At 38.3% G+C, this 18083-nt stretch overlaps 1 protein-coding gene across 5 annotated transcripts in view; it reads left to right on the top strand.

Moving 5' to 3' along the window:
• The window catches only part of fgd4a (FYVE, RhoGEF and PH domain containing 4a), a 64766-nt gene that overhangs the window by 26221 nt on the left and 20462 nt on the right, over nucleotides 1-18083 (top strand). For 4 of the 5 annotated variants that reach the window (XM_053622805.1, XM_053622808.1, XM_053622807.1 and 1 more), the window contains exons 2-4: nucleotides 2530-2616; nucleotides 15948-16085; nucleotides 17759-17903. In XM_053622805.1, the coding sequence (XP_053478780.1) occupies nucleotides 2530-2616; nucleotides 15948-16085; nucleotides 17759-17903 (370 nt within the window). Of the gene's footprint in view, nucleotides 1-2529; nucleotides 2617-9099; nucleotides 9255-15947; nucleotides 16086-17758; nucleotides 17904-18083 lie in introns of those variants that run through there. The other variant, XM_053622809.1, reaches the window with a different exon arrangement.

Below are 18083 nucleotides of genomic sequence, written 5' to 3'. Positions count from 1 at the left end.
TTAACAGAACATATCTTAGTCAGTTTTAACAGAGCAGTGTCAACAACAACAACAACAACAACAACGTTTTCTCACTAATTTCCCTCCAGTACCTCTTCGTCCCCAGCTTCCATGGAAATGCATATCTATGGTAACCGTGTCACTGCCCCAGTGTGACACAGTGTTGAAGTTATCTTTGAGTCATGAGCTGAAACATATGACGCTACACCCAGACAGAGGCTCTCATTTTATCATTCCTTCATTGTTGGTATCCTCTTTATCCTGGTCAGTGTCGCCGTGGATACCAAGCCTTTCCTGGGAACACTGGGTGGGATGTCGGTCCACCGCATGACATCATACACATGCATTCACACCTACAGGCAATTTGCATGCATTTCTCATTCATCTCCATTTATTTAGGTTTGTGAGGTCACATAGCTTAGAAATGTTTGTTGTTGTTGATGTTTTTAAATTCCGTTCTGTGTACATGTGTGTGTGTGTGTGTAAACACCAGACTGTCAGGAGAACTACAGATGGTGGTTTAGTCTCACAGATGAGGAACCATGTATGCGCGCACACACACACACACCCTCTGTTTAAAGACTCATTCTGTTAATAAAAGTCTGATTTACAGGTGGATTTTTCCACTTGAGTACATTGTAGAGGGGTGTGTGTGTGTGTGTATGTGTGTGCATATGCTTGTCTATCCCCCCAAGGCCAGGAATATCTGTCAGCTTTGACCTTGTGGCTGGTCCCCAGTCATTTAATTCAAAAACTACCTGTAAAGCATTTCGACGATGTCCTCATGCAAGCTCTCTAGGTCATGGACTAAGAATATCCTCGAGCTAAACCCTGTCAGTGAAGGAAACTATAGCGTGGGGGGAATACACAAAAAGAGCTGAAAGGTTTCTTTTTGCTTACTGAGGTTTAGGTGTAGATAGAGAATTAATTAGCTACATTTATAGTTATGTAACTAGAAGGTCTGTAGAATTGTCTGTAACTTACAATGGTGTGTGTGTGTGTGTGTGTGTGTGTGTGTGTGTGTGTGTGTGTGTGTATTTTCAATATTCCTTGTCTCTAATCCTTTATATACACATTCATTTAATATGAGAGTGGGATAGCTCTAAAGCCAGACTGTCCCAGATATCACAGCGAATTTAATTAGTGATAGAAAATCTCTGGAGAGCTCTTAGTTCCACAAAATTCTGGATTAGCTTTGCTGTGCACCCAACTTTATTATTGTGCAGGCTTACACATAATCTGTCACATAATCAGGCAGTACACATACTTATCTGTGTACTTATCACCTCTCTCTCTCTCCCTCTCTCTCTGTCTGTCTTTATCTGTGTGTCTCTTTGTCTTTAACCCCCCTGCCCCCATAACAGTTACATTACATCATCCAAGGAAATACATTTATATGGCCACCTGACCAACACACCCATATAAGGGTCTTCCACAAACTGCCACAAAGTTTGAAGCATATAATGTTTAATTGGGTAGTTAATTGGATATTTGATATAATTGGATATAAGTTCTCCATTGGGTCTTGGGTCTGCCCCGTGGTCTCTGTCCAATGGTACATACCTGATACAGCTCTAGAGGGAGTCGACCATGAGGCACTACTGGCTCCTACCAATTCGGAGGACCAGCAGCTCTACTCTCAAGCTCCTCAATTTATCACCAAGAGTAAGCTCAGCAACCCTGCAGTGGAACTTTAATTTCCATCACATTTGCTAGTGACCTTATTCTTTCGGTCAGTACCCACAGCTTGTGACCATATGTGATAAGGGATAAGGAAAATTCATCTGAGCTCCTGCTTCACCACCACAGTCTGCTACAGTGACCGTCATACTGCTGCTGACTGCTGACCCAATCTATTTGTCAATGTCACACTCTTTTTTCCATCACTTTTGAATAGATACCATGGTATTAAAAATTTCTCCATGAGCACCTGCTCCACATTCTCCAAGAATACTCTTTGCTGAATTGCTATTTGGTGCATACAGACAGTGTTTCCTTCATAGGTGAGTTGCCTCAGTTTTGTAAGTGTTTGTTTGTATGTTGGTGGTCTAACAGAGACGTTTATTGTAGCTGCTGTTGTGAATGCATCTTGAAATGGTTTTTATCAATCTAATCACAAGAATCTTAGCTTTCCAAAGATATATCGTATGAGTACCTGCATACACACGGAGGCTACATACACAGTGTACATAGCATAGTTTTGCACTTAACAACTCGACGGAACTAAACATGAAAAATCTAATTGAATCACGAGGTCCGTAGGGATTCCTGGCCATATTTCCTGTCTTTACCCAGGTTTACTGCTCCATAAGCAGAAGTGCTAAAAGCTCCTCAACTCTGACTTTTTTCGTGTGTGTGTGTGTGTGTGTGTGTGTGTTTGTTTGTCCTTGTATGTCTCGATTTTAACCAACTGCACCATGAAGTAACCATCAAATTGTGATTTACTGAAGTTCCTTATTTTATTTTATGTTCTGAGGTTTACAGATTAATCATTCTTAAGCAGTAAATCAGATTAAATGTCTGTTACAGAAAAAGCTGGCAAGGCGAGCTGTTTCCCATCCAAATCTCTTGATGAAGAGGAGGCTTGTGTTGGGGTGAAGATTGCTGAGGCACAAGGTAAACTTCTAATGCTTCTGTCTCTCTTGCATTTCTCCTTTCTTATTAAAACCTCTCCATGTAGTCTTTATAACAAAGCATTTTCAAAATGTTGAAAATGAAATACTTAATTTTGTTTTAGAAAGAATCTTCATCCATGAACAAACCATTCAAATATAATAATGATAATGAGTCTTTATTAATCACATGTACATTAGAGCACAGTGAAATTCTTTTCTTCACATACCCCAGCATGTCAGGAAGCTGAGTTCAGAGTGCCGTGTCAGCCATGATGCAGCAGAGAGGGTTAAGGGTCTTGCTCAAGGGCCCAACAGTGGCAGCTTGGCAGTGCTGGGGCATGAACCCCCGACCTTCCGATCAGTAACCCAGAGCCTTACCCGCCAAGCCACCACTGCCAACCTTTACACATTTTGCATAAAAGCTCTGCATTTTAACATCAGAGAACACTGCTATGAGTTATCACTCAAAATTATGCTAAAGGAGTATTCTTTTTTTATTTTCCTGCTAATTAAAAGACAAGCCAGTCGACAAATGAATCTGGAACAACTGACAGCTGAGCAATTGTTTTGAACTCCTTGATATCCCCCGTCTCACGTTAGTCATGTTTGGCTGGTGCTCTCATCTTGATTTTCTTGCATGAAAGATGTGGTGGCCTTGCTTATGGAGACTAAATGGCGAGATTGTTTTGCGTTCATTAATGTTTAATACAATCTATCAATGTACAGTATGTTTGACTTGGCTAACTATAAGCATAACTATAATTTGTTGTGATGCCACAGAAAATTTGGCTGAAAACTGGTCAAAAATAACACTTTAAAAAAAAATAATAATAAAAAAAAAGCCATAAAGGCAATAAATTTGGACCACAAAAGGATTAAAGCACTGTTTGCTCTCCTGTTCCAGGCTGCACAAATATTCAGAGTTTTACAGTAAGCATCAGGTGCATAAGGGATGGCGGTATGGGGAGTTTTCGTTTTAGGGTAATATGTAGACATGAGAAAAGTCTACGTTCACACTTCTTATTAATTAAATAGGGAAACTGTGCATGAAACTTAACTAACACAGAAGAGAAGGAGGTGGTTCTAACCGGTGATTACCGTAAAACCCGGTGCATACTAATACTTCAGTATCTAACTTAGACACATGATTTGTAAAAGGACTAGAACCCCCAAACCCCCAGCAGGACTTACTGTATTTCACTTCGGGATTGGCAGGTCTGCAAATCATTCTTTTACGTAAACATATTAAATAATATATTTACATTTTTTGTGTCAACAGTATCAAACATTTCCTCATGAAGAACCATTACATTAAGCCAAGTGTGTGATGATATGTTCTGGCAAAAAATCTTAAAGTAGTCAAGATGTTTCAAGTTACATAAAGAATCAATTTATAATCACATCCTGGTACCTTGTATCGAAATCTAATTGAATCACAAGGGGATTTGAGATTCTCAACACCAGTGTTTCTCAAACTGGGGGCCGTCAGATCGCGCCAGGTGGGCCGCATAGAAATTCTAGAACATTTTTTATTTAAAAAATAATAATAATTTAATTTTACCTGTTTGTAAGTCGGGTTTGTCAGCCTTTGAACTATGATGTACATAAAAATGAGATATTAATAAATTAACTCAATTATACACAGCACATTAAGACACACCAGAGACATCTGTTGATACAGTATACTAATGTACTGTTATCAATGCACTGATAAAACCTAAGACTATTTCAAATGGATAAGTTTGTACATAGAGGATATAGTCTCTTAGCTGAGAAATTTAATATAGAAGAGCCTAGCGTGGAAGAAAAAAAAAACCCCTAAATTGCGGAAAATTTGACTCTAGGGGGGCCGTAAAGAGATGCACCCTACACACAGGGTTTCCGCGGGTCCTCAAAAAATCTTAAAATGTCTTAAAATCCTTAATGTATAAATAAGGCCTTAATTAGCATTAAAAAGTCTTGAATACACGTTTCAAAGGTCGTAAAAATGTAACCGACCCAACACCGTAAAAAAGATTTAGATGTTATTTTGCTCGTTGCTGTTTGAGATGGTAAAGCCGTGTGACTGTGTCACACTCGGAGTGTGTGTGCGGCTCATCTGTGATTTAGAGCGGCTCGGGTCACAGTAAACCCCTCTCCATGCCAACTTCATCTCTGTTTGTGCTGTGAGTTTGAATGGCTTATAACGTGCATTTGGACACAACACGAGCCAGATTCAATTTGGTTTTACATTAGCATGATCTCAAACATTTTTGTGGATGGAGGTTTACAGCATTTCACCTGATCGGTAATGAGAAGTGAATTTAAAAAACTGTTGCTAACTAAACGGAGGTTTTTCCGCCAAAATAAAAACCACAAGGTCTAACACATTAAACTGAATGAAGTCAGAAATCTATTACTATTGTGTTATTACTATTTGTACCCCAAAATAAAAAAGTATTATTATTATTAGTAGTAGTAGTAGTAGTGTTAGTATTAAGTATTATTCAATGCAGTAGTTATACAAAATAGCAAAGGTTTTTCTTTTATATTTTCTTCTTTACAAAAATTTCTGTATATTTATAACACTACTTGTTACATTTCCCTGGCATTAAATTACAACAAAACTGGTAAACACTGCTGCGAGGGGGTTTCTAATACAGCTGCTGAGGGGAGTGATGGTAAATTTGACATCTTTTACTCTTCTGACTGCCGTAATCCATCTCTCTATATTTTTTGCCTCTCTTGGAAGGTCATGGAAAGGAACTACCGGATTTTTTTCTTTTACTGTTGGAGCAGATGATAATATAAAAATGATATTTAAACCCAGTTTACTTTAAACCCAGAAATGGATGTATATGCATGAACACAATCCATTATAGCTGATGCATCGTGTAGCATGATTGAAGTGACATTCAGGTCTTAGAATTTTTTGGAAATATGAATATGGTATTAAAAAGTATTAAATTTGACATACAGATACCTGCAGATTTCCTGTATACAAGGGGGGCCTCACGCTGAAAAAGTTTTAGAACCGCTACCCAACACTAAACCTTCATGCTAAATGTGTTGTACTATAGATAGCAGCTCATTTATGTACTTCAACTTGACAAGTGCAATAATTGTTTGTCTAGTATTTTGATCTTGCATCATAGCCCATGACAGACACACACACACACACACACACACACACACACACACACACACACATTCTATAGAGCGGTCACACGCTCACCGAAGAGTTTGTTTCTGCATTCTGACATGTGACGCACATATTTTCTTTATAGTCTTGCACTGGATGTGAACTTCCTCTGTCCAATGGCTCTGTGTTTCCCAAAGTGATTTACTCAGTTAGTATTGCATCCCTGTGCACTGGCAAGATAAAGAATATTATCTAGTTTAGATGGGGGGGGCATGAAAATGCCCCTCGACTAGTAATTGCTACTTGAAAACTCGGGATGGTCTCCTCAATTTCAGCAAGTGATGTCAAATCAACATGGCTGCACATAGCAACAGCAGTAAACAAAGTAGCACTTCATTACTTTAAATGAGTTTTGCTGTGTGTATATATATATATATATATATATATATATATGTGTGTGTGTGTATGTATATATGTGTGTGTGTGTGTGTGTATGTATGTATGTATATATGTATGTATGTATATATGTATGTATATGTGTGTGTATATGTATATATATATATATATATATATATATATATATATATATATATATATATATATAATATAATATAAGTATTTGCTTTACAATCACCATACAGATGTATTTGCTTGTTAAATCTTTAACATCTATACAGTTTACTGTTTTGGAGATACTCTGACCCAGTCCTCTAGCCATCACAATTTGGCCCTTGTCAAAGTCGCTCAAATCCGTACACTTGCCCATTTTTCCTGTTCTCAACACAACAACTTCGAGAACTGACTTCACTTGCTGCCTAATATATCCCACCCCTTGACAGGTGCCAGTGTAACCAGATAATCAATGTTATTCACTTCACCTATCAATTGTTTTAACGTTCTGGCTGATTGGCGTAATTACTACTACATTCATGTGTACAAATATCACAGTGTAATATCCGTCAGCCAATCAGAATAAACAGATGTGACGTATTTGATAATAACTGAGCAATATATAAATTGTCAGTTTTCTGTATGTGTTTATATATTTTCTTCAATAATTCCATCATTTATTAAATAATTCATTATTTTACTTCTGTTTTATTTTGTTCCATCATCCTGCAACTCGCACTGGTGTCTTATAGAGAACTAAAGGCTGTCTCTGTGTTCTGACTAGTAGATCACTTCCTTGTTCTCAGTCATACTGAAAAGGCAAGTGCAGAATGGGCTACACGCAGAAGCACATGCATGGACCATTTCAATTCTGTTTTATGGCATTTTATACAACTTTATGATGTTGAACTCAACGGCAGGTTTTGTGATATTTGTGGTTCAGAAGTTTTAAGGTTTTAGCAGTATAGGTGGATATCTACTTCTCTATTTGTAGGACTATCACTAAGAATAAGAACTTGATGAAGGAAATGATAGATAGGCGTGCATATGTAAGTGTTGGCACTCTGTGTTAATTATAGATCTCGGGTTTCCTGAGCAGTAGGAAGATGTGTTATCAACCTTCACTGACATACCATTAATGCATGTTTTTTTCAAATGGAAGTTACATGCCATGTACATATTTTGATGTTTTGCTGTTGTGGATACTGTTGATATGGTGAGTTTGGTGAAATGTTTGAAATATAATTTCCTAGACAGTCCTACTGTGTGTTTCTCCAAACAAACTGCAGATAATCTTAACCATGGTCAGACAATTTGGTCGTAAGTGGTATTATGGGATGTTTGAGTGGCTAGAGCTGAGTGGATGTGGGGGTTTTACTGTTAGCCTCTTGTAGGCACTCAAAATGAGGATGGAACGCAAAAGGTCCCACCTGTTGAAATTAGATTAAAGCAAATCAGATCAGCAGAAAGAGCGTCAGGAATTCGGTAAACAGCTTAGTGACAGTTATTTGCTTGTGTGTTTCCCTATGTTTTCAAAAAAAAAAAATTTAAGGGCCTGAAACAAGTGACACATTTAGACACATTAAAAGATTTTGAGTTTCTACAAAAGACCTGTTTAATAAACAACAAAAATCTGTAAAATGCAGCAAAACAACAAAGGCTAATGTCATCTGTAGCCACTGTTTTTGAAAAGATGAAAAAACTGTACAATCAACAGTACTGACAGCATATGTGCACTACCACTCTGTGTCTGTGGATGGGTGGATGGATGGATGGTTGGTTGTTAGGTAGGTAGTTACAGTGCCCTCCACTAATATTGGCACCCTTGGTAAATATGAGCAAAGAAGGCTGTTGAAAATTTTCTTTATTGTTTAACCTTTTGCTCTTTTGTTAAAAAAAAATCACAAAATATATATTTATTCATGTTCTTGGATGACAGGAGTGGAACCAGTCTTGTGCTCTTGTATCCATCGACTTCAATGTTCGACATGCTGTGCATTCTGAGATGCTTTTCTGCTCACCACAATTGTAAAGAGTAATACTTTGAGTTACAGTAGCCTTCCTGTCAGCTGGAAACAGTCTGGCCATTCTCCTCTGACCTCTCATGAATCAGGCATTTCTGCCCACATTATTGTCACTCCCTGGATGTTTTGCGTTTTTCATACAGTTCTTTTTAAACTAGAGACTGCTGTGAATAAAAATCCCAGGAGATCAGCAGTTTCTAAAATACTCAAACTATCCCATCTGACACCAACAACAATGTCATGGTCAGATTCACAAATAAATTTTTTTCCCCCATTCTGATGTTTGATGTGAACTTTAACTGAAGCTCTAGACCTCTTTCTGCATGATGTTATGCATTGTGCTGCTGCCACATGATTGATTGGCTGATTCGATAAATTGCATGAATGTGTTCCTAATAAAGTGGCTTCTGTTGGTTTGTATTAAAATGAGTTACCTACTTCATATGATCGCAACATCAAAGGCTTTGCTACTTACCATATTATGAGTTTATTAGCCTTATTACAGTCTATTGTTCCTCTGTCTGAAATCTATAAATAACAAACATTTCACAACAGATCGTGTTTTCTGAGTGATATTTCTGAGCATATTTTCCCGTCAGTTCTAAACTGTTTGATGAAATATGATGAAATCTAGACACGTGTGCATTTATTAATTCCTGATATAAGTAGCATTGGCTGCTTTTATAGATATGATCAACTATCAACTATCAGCTAATGGTGTGTGTGTGTGTGTGTGTGTGTGTGTGTGTGTGTGTGTGTGTGTGTGTGTGTGTGTGTGTGTGTGTGTTTTTCTCCTGAAACCAATGGCAACCATAATCAATATGTTGACATTGTCGCAACTGTGTGGATTTTCCCAGCTGTGGTTTTATTAACCTGTTCAACCTGACCTGTTGAATAAATAACTAGCAGCATCAACATTACGAGGCTCCACAAATGTAATTGTTGCAAATCACACAACTCACAGAAGGGAGGAGCTTTCCGTTTGTGGCCTTTTTTGCTCTACTTCTTCAGTCAGAGTGTGGTGTACACAAGGACATGAAGGCTTGTGTGACTGTACTGTACTCCAGAGCTCTATTTTTGGATCGTATCATTATCTGCTCAAAGGTGAGTTTAATTTGACCCCTGTGTTGTTTGCATGTTCTCTTTATCTGATAATATCTTGGAGGGAATTAAAAGGAGTGCTGAAGTCTTGGTGTAAACTGTACACAAGCCTGCAATGCATTTTAATAGGAATTGCAGGATCGGGGGTATTTTTGTGTAATTACAATGCTCCTCTGATGATTATATGATTTCTGTAGGATTTAAAAAAAATAATAATAATTATATTGTGTTTGAATGACATCTTCATATCTTGAGCTGATGAGTCATTCTTCATTTTAAGAATGCAAATAACCGGGTGCATGTGAGAACTGACCGGAAGAAAATGTTAGTTTCAGCATGTGATTTTGTTTGGAAGCCAAACTTGTTCCTGTCTATTTTGTCTTTTTTGTCTAGCTCAAACTATCTCTGGTCTCACTGCGTGTTTAGATATCTGGCTGTTCATCAGTGTATAGCCGCTACAGTTCCTCGTTGCCTTTGACTCTAAAACCGTCTTTTCTTACTTGCAAGATTTGTTGACTTCATCTGACAGTTCCGCATTCAGTTCAGTCTTTATGGTTATTTCCTTTTTCACAAAGACCGAGTAGGTGATGTGATCTGTCCCACACATGTTTGGTGTTGAGGTGTTACTTTCATTCCACTTGCTCTAGTGAAAGAGGCTTCCATGTAGCACAGCAATCAAGAGTAAACGTTTCCTCATAGATGATTCCAGCAAAAGGAAAAACCCCAAATTCTTGTTACGGTGTAACAGTGGCACCAGCAAATAATGTTTCACAGGTGATGGTATAGATGTATTTCCTGATGAATGAGTGTTGGTATTTCATCCAGGAAATGCTGGCCTCAAATAATTTTCTTCCTGGTGCAGATGGATGTTCACGTCCGACACCAAGGCAACCTTGACCATGTTTTCACAACCCTGAATGTTTCATATTATAGGACTATTAATGGTGTTCGATGGCTGTCTGGTTGCCCTTCTCAGACCAGCATGCAAAAGAGATGGCATGATAGCACGACAGCCAATGAGATGAAGAGTTTCAGCGTGAGAAGTACACCTCATGACATGACCGTAGCAATGGGGAATAACAACAGTTCATGCAGAATGAAACCAAGCTACATCCGTTTTTTTTCCTTTTCACTGTTCCTCCAAGCATGTTTCACCTGCACATTCCCAACCTGAGGAAACGCAGGAGTGGGTTGCTATGGCAACACAGTGAGATGCAGGGCCATGCTGTGGAGTTTACGCACATGCTCTCTCATCGAACTGTGCGAGTGTTGGACTTCTATCACACTATCTGACAGTCAGATGAATGAGGAAGTATGCTAGTGGAAATACTTGGGGTTGTAAAGATTATTTGCTTGAATAGTTCATGAAAACGTTTGTCATCAGTGAAGAGGTCTGGTTGATGAGTTTTTGTCTTGATGGACAATCACTGATTCTGTGTTGCAGAACAGAAGGTGTTTATGGTGTGACCAAATAGAAGGCATTTATGGTATGTGTAAGTAGCTATGCATCACTTCCAAATCACAAGAGGAAGTATTTTTTCAGCTGTGAAACTAGCACTTGATTGCATATGGCCTCTGCACCCTGTAAACGTGTTTTAGAAAATATATTTCTCATAAAGTGGAGCGCACAATTAATTAGCAGTGGCTGTAATACTAATCATAATCTCGGTATTGGCCTGCGCTTGTCATTTGACACAGAAATGCATGACCCATTCCCAATTGCTGTTGAATGATCGGAAGGTGTTGGTTAATTTTCTACAACAGCACGGCTCGGACAGTGTTTCTGGCTGCAAGGTTTATGCAGGATGCGCCACATCATTTGAGGAAGGAGGCGGTTATTTAAAGCGCACGTATTATGGTTTTTAAACGTGCCTAATTTTGTTTTAAAGGTCTCATACAATAGATTTACATGCATCCAAGGTCAAAAAACACTTCAACGTGCTCATAATTTAAACTGCAGCGTTAAGTTTTTCCCCCAGTGTCTAAAATGATTCGTTCAATGATCCGTTCTAAAGGATTCATTCTGAACTCCTCCTTTCAGAGAGCATACTGTGCTCTGATTGGTCAGATGTCCCAGTCTGTTGTGATTAGTCTACCACTGTCAGCATGTGTCGAAAAGGAAATGCCCACTACCATAACGAGTTTCAGCTCTGCCTGTTCACGAGCAGCCAATGAAGACCAGAGGCGGGTTTTTTGTTACATACCTACGTAGGTTAGTACAGGAAGTAAGTCTGGAATTACTTACGACTCGTTTCAGCTGTTCAGAATCGGTTCCTTCTGTTGGGAGTCAATAACCCCGTTTGTCGTTTTGACGTTTTTTACATTGACAAACAGCTCTATAACACACTACATGAAAGGTAATATTTGAAAAAAGACATAATAGGTGCACTTTAACATTCATGGAAGTAGTCTCCAGTACTAGTGCTGTGGAACAGTCAGAGGTAAAGCTCTTCCTTTAATTCTCCAGATGTGTTTGCATTTTGCAGTTTATTATTAATCAGTTCCTACAGGATTTCACAATTATGCGATTGCAGAAATGAACACAAAATCAAGCAAGCTCCACAATATTCAGTTGCAGTTCTTCAAAATTACTGCAGATTTGGGCCAAGACGCATCATGTGACGTGACGTCATCCAAAGCCCTCGTCGATTCACGTGTGTCGAACAGCTTAAAGGTCTCATTTGCAAACAAACATCACTATTGAAAGACAATTCAACAATTTTGCCAATTCAAGTAGCTTTCGGCAGCGAAACCAAGCATGGTTTGGCCACAACAATCACAAAAAACGCTCCAAAACCCTGTACGAATGATTAATATGACGAGCTGCAATTGTTTGTCTTATCAACTTTGAGAAAAAGAGGTCAAGGGAACAGCTGTTTAGCTTTTCAAATCTAAGTGATGACAGAAACAAAGTTATAATGAGTCTTTGTCATGTATACATTACAGCACAGTGAAATTCTTTTCTTCACATACCCCAGCATGTCAGGAGGCTGGGGTCTCAGCACCGGTTCAGCCATGATACAGCGCCCCTGGAGCAGAGAGGGTTAAGGGTCTTGCTCAAGGGTCTTGCTCAAGTGGCAGCTTAGCAGCGCTGGGGCTTGAACCCCCGACCTTCCGATCAGTAACCCAGAGCTTTAACCACTAAGCCATTATGGCCCCTCTTGTATAAATCTTGTATAAATCTTGTATAAAATTTGTATAGCTGTTACATTAAATGTAGCTATAAAAGGACAAAAAAGTATGCTGTGTTATTTTCATTTAAAAGTGTGCGTTTGTTGTCAGACTATGGTATAAGCTTCGCCTCAGGGCCGTATCGTACCACCTCGCTGTCAGGGTTTTTTAATTTTTATTTATTTATTTATTTATTTATTTATTTTAACCCTGTAACAGTTTCATTACTTATCTCTTGCGATGTTTCATTGTTTGTCTAATAAATAAAATCCCGCTTGAAACTGAAAGAATCAATCTGTCAGTAAAGTGTCATTCATTACCCTATACCCCAATCTCGTAATGTGTTTGCAGCAGACTCGGCACCATCTTTCATGCCATGGGGGAAAAAAAAAGTTTGAGAATGCAATAGAACCGTGTTTTTGTGCTGGGTAAACAGTGTGCACATGTTTTCTTTCTAGAAATCTCTATGGCATAGAGATGAGTTTACTATGTATTGATTTTCCTAGCACATGCTAACACAGATACAAACCCAGTTGATTATCAAATACTGAGATTAGCCTCAGTGCTTAATCATATTTTTTTCCATTAGACCCATATACGCATGAGCCAGTTTTAGCATGAAGCGTGGGACATCTGTATTTTTTTTTGTGTGTGTGTGTGTGTGTGTGTGTGTGTGTGTGTGTGTGTGTGTGTGTGTGTGTGTGTGTGTGTGAGAAAAGCAGCAATAAAAATAGCTCTGTGACTATCTGCTATTTTCCATTAACTATTCCGAGATTAGAAAGATACAAGCTATTTACATTCTTTAGTTCACTGGTTTCCCAACCCAGTCCTTAGAGCCCTAAATTCGGTCCACATTTTTTACCTCTCCCAAGTCTCTGTACGATAATATACCACCATGTTGACTGCAAAACCAAGGACTGGCTTGGAAAACATTGCAAAAACTGTACCCTTTTCATGAGAATCACAAGATTCCTTCCACCATGATCTTAGGCTCAGTGAGTGATTTTAAAATAAAATCAAAAGGGTAATGAACCCAACAGAAATATAAGGAAGCAGCAATGCCTTCACATGAGCATGGATTTATCAAATGACTGTCAGTTGATATACAGAGAGGAACACAGTAGCGAACACCATGCCTGCTTTGACGGAGTCAGTTTCAGAGTCAGGTTTCAGATCGTCTTGTCAGATGTGAGAAGTCTAGCAAGTGTGATGCTTGACAGGATTTCAGATTTGAGTCACAACTAGTTTCAGGGTCACTTTTCAGACGATCATGACGCATATCAAAAGCATGCTTTAACAATAGAAATTCGTCCAGTTCCAATGGTGCATGCAAAACCAGTCGGATCATATGATATGAAATTTGTATGAATTTGCTGGATTTCGTTCAGTTTCGTACGAACAAGTTTGTAAGAAAGGATACAAATGATAAACATGATAAACCTCAACTATAACCAAGACCAGTAAGGTCAAGACGCTAAGAACATTCTCACGCCATTCGTACAGAATAAAGTGGTCAAGAATCAGCACACTATTACTGAAGAATGGTGTGGAACCTGTTTGTGTTTGTCACATTTTCTTCGCTGGTACATGTCTGAGCATACGCAATTAAAAAAAGCCATGGCACATTCGTGACCCGCCTTCTGTCTTTCATCAGAAAAACTGAAGACTAAATTAACTAAAAGGAAATCTTCAGCAAAGGTTTAATCTCTTAAGCAGTTATTAGCTAGCTGGTTTATGTTCTGCATTGTGAAAAGGATTTGGACGAAACAAAGTGGCAGTTTAGAATGATTCACTGTAGTTGATTCTCGGGGTGTCCTGTTTCAGAATAAGCTATTAGACTCCATAATCATTTGGATAGACAAATTCCACTAAAGAAGCACTTCCTGGGAATAATAACAACAACAAAAACAACAACAACTCTTCACCAGGAATCATCAGAATAAAAATTTAGCATGGCTAAAAAGTAGGTCTGAGATGAGATATCTTACCCCTGTAAGATATGTTTATGGATCGTTCTTAAGGTCCATATTGGAGCACTTGTTATGATTTCCACTAAGAATCAGAATATTTTAGGCTTTGTCTGGAAACTGCTTTGTCTTTGGACTTAAATGGATCTTTAAACCTCAAACATGCATCCATATCAACATAGAACAGGTTTTGAGAGGTTTTGAAACTGTCATTTCAGTGCCAGGATTTGAACCCTATTGAAATCCTGTGGTAAGAATTGAAGAGGTAATTTGACATACACAAACCTGAGTGTATATAAATGATCTTAAAATGTTCTGTTCATCGTTCTCTTTAATCTCTAGAATCCGTCCATCCATTTTCCATACCACGTATCCTACACAGGGTCACGGGGAGCCTGGAGCCTATCCCAGGGTACTTGGGGCACAAGGAAGGGGACACCCTGAACAGGTTGCCAACCCATCGCATAGCACAATCACACACACAAACATTGGCTTTTCCAAATTGTCCATAGTGTCAATCAGCCTACAATGCATGTCTGTGGACATGCACGGAGTACCCGGAGGAGACCCCCAAAGCACAGGGAGAACAGGCATGCTCCTGTGGACACAGGGCGGAGGCAAGATTCGAGCCCGACCCCGGAGATGTGAGGCAAACATGCTGTCTATTGCTACGTTACGTCTATTACTTTAAACCTTTTTTTTTTTTTTTTTTTTTTTTGCATAAATGAATTCATCAGTTAAATGTTTTTGAATGTTATATTAAAATTATTTATACCACAGTGGCTGTTGAATTCTCAAATCTGATTGGTCAAAATGTGTTTTGTTTTTTTTCTATAACAGCAGCTCTGACTGTAGTTACAGCTGTGACGGACAATTTGAATGTACTTGTTCTAAAACATTATTGATTCCGTAGTAACAGTTCATTTATAGGGACTTGTTAAGATTAAGAACACATACTTATACTTATTTATATAATATCTATGGAAGGAGTCTCCAGTGTCAGCGCTTTGTAACAGTCAGAGGTAAAGTTATCAATTTTAAAAAGGTTTCAGACATGGCAAAGGTTTTTAGACAGAGGACTTGTTTTCTTGTGCTTTTTCGGTAACATAAGCTGTGTTCTATTATTTTATGTGTTTTACTGGAGAGGGAATGGACAAAAAGTATAATGTGTCATTCTTTAATTAATAAAAATTGTAATTGGCAAATTGCTGTTGCATAAGTGCAAGACATGTTGGTATGGGAAAATAGTCACACCACCCAGTCTGTTCTTTTTCTATAACAACATGCCTGGTCATGTTTTATTCCTTACAGATCAAAATATCGGTCATTTGCATCTGTTCTTTGTTTTAAATGTAATTGATTGTTTCCCACCATCATGAAGAATGTCAGGTGCCTAGTGTTGACTGTGATTCATACGGATATGAGTAAATCTGATAACTACTTCTCACCACCCATGTTGTTGCTGTCCCATTGAGTTTGTCTCATGAGCCTACAGATAGTAAAAATAAATAAATAATACAATTCTCCACTACCCAACCCCTTTCTGTCTGTCTCTCAGATCTTGGCAGTAGGTCTGCAGATCGAGCCAGTCGCAATGAGAAGCCACGTCAGGGAAGCAGAGCAAGCAACAGAAGCTCCTCAGGAGTAAATGGAAAAGGTTCAAGACGCCAGCTTCCTCGGCATATCAAACCAAAAGGTAAAAATACACATGCACTCGCACACACACACACACACACATACACACACGTACACACAGATGTTGTCTTTAATCATTAAGCAAGCCACGAACGACCTGCACACACTGTATGCTATACCACAGTGTTTTTTTTAGTTCATGTGTAGAAAGTTCAGACCTTTATCTAAAACATGAGATCAGATAAAAAGCATTATGTAAATGCATTATATATAGTATAATATATATATAGTATAATATATATATATATATATATATATATATATATATATATATATATATAAATATATATATATATATATATATATATATAAATATAAATATATATATATATAAATATGTGTGTGTGTGTGTGTGTACGTGTATATATATAATATTATATATAAAAATGTTTTTTATTATTAATTATATAAATAGAATAATTTAAAAAATATCCATGTTTCAATAAATTTTATACACAAGAGACAATATACCGAAAATGCAAGACTAGTGGCCCTGGGAATATAGTAATCTTGTGTCAATAAGTATAAATAAAATTAAAAATTAAGTATTTTATTTAGATATTTCATAACTGGACGTTTTAGCATTCACTATATTATTTGGTTATTGCTTCTTCACTGAACAACGAATATACCAGTAGTTAGACATGTTAATTCACTTTCTTTTGTGCTTGAATGGAAAATGGAACATTTTCAGAGCTGCACAGTTCAAGCAGCTGCTTCACATTGGCCACATGGGTGATTTTAAATAATAAAAATCCAAAATGAGACAACTGTGGCTAAACTAGAAGCCAACCCTGCACTGATGGGCCATAAGAACCACTTTTCAAAGAGACAGCTGTTTCCTGTAATGTGGGTATGGGTGAGGTGTGTGGGTGTTTAGTGTACTGTATCATGCTTCATCTTTCTACCAAGGGATACTGATTAGAGTTTAGTGTATAGAGGAAGGAATTTGGCCAATAGTTGCTGCAAGCCTTTTATAATTGACCAATTGGTGTGCGAGAAGGCGGGTTAAAGCAATACAAGTATGCAGTACGAGACCATAAGCACATCATGATGAAACTAAAGCCGATTCCCGGACAGTTTCTCAAATTTAGAAATGCCGGCCGGACACTTTTTTAAGGTCTGGTCACCCAAAGTATAGTCATGTATTCTGAGAACATTGCATGTAGAATGGTTTCCTAACTAAGGCTCATTACTAGGCACTATTTAAGAGCTTATTACTAGACACTTAATGCAGTCATTAAAGTGGCCAATTAGTCATGCCATTGCCTTGGTTGTTAAAAAGCTTTGAATCTCGTACCAAGCAGGGCGAGGCAGTGTCCTTGAACTGTCTGGTGTTTGTTAAAGCATGAACAGATATTGTGTTTGAACAGTGTTACCTCCTCAGAGATCAAATAGGAAGTGGTCATCCTTTTTTTTTCTAGTTCACAGACCAGCGACCAAGTTTAAGTAGAGTTTGAAATGCACAGGATGAGTGCGGATAAGAGCTCAGATAAGATAAGTGACTGCGGCTCTGTTTCTCACATTCCTGGCTGCTAAGGATAATAGAATATGACACAACAGTAATGTGTTGGATAGCATTTTGGGATAAGAGGTACTTTTTAATCCCGTTTTGAGTTATAGTGGTGTCAATGAATTATACGATCTGTGTATTTCTCTGGTCCTGCACTATAGTGCCTCCTAAGCCAGCACACCTCCAGACTCCGGTGACCGAGCTGTGTAAGCCGCTGGGCAGGAGCTCACCCTTTAGCTCCAAAATGGAGGAGGGAGGAGGAAAAGGCAGAGTGTCTGACCTCATCAGCCGCTTTGAGGAAAACAGGTACACACGTAAGAGCTAGCCAATAGGAGGGCTACAGGCTTTTCTGCTTGGTGCTTTCTTCCTGGTCTCTTTGCTGCTTCTTGAACGCTACAGAAATGCTGTCAGATGACTGATAAGTAAAATAATTAAGCGCTCGATGTTAAAGCGAATCACTTTGTATTACTTGGCAGTTGCGTTCTC

Source organism: Ictalurus furcatus, chromosome 4 (assembly GCF_023375685.1).
Source record: "Ictalurus furcatus strain D&B chromosome 4, Billie_1.0, whole genome shotgun sequence".
Taxonomy (NCBI): Eukaryota; Metazoa; Chordata; class Actinopteri; order Siluriformes; family Ictaluridae; genus Ictalurus; species Ictalurus furcatus.
This window is presented reverse-complemented; position numbering and strand designations above follow the sequence as displayed.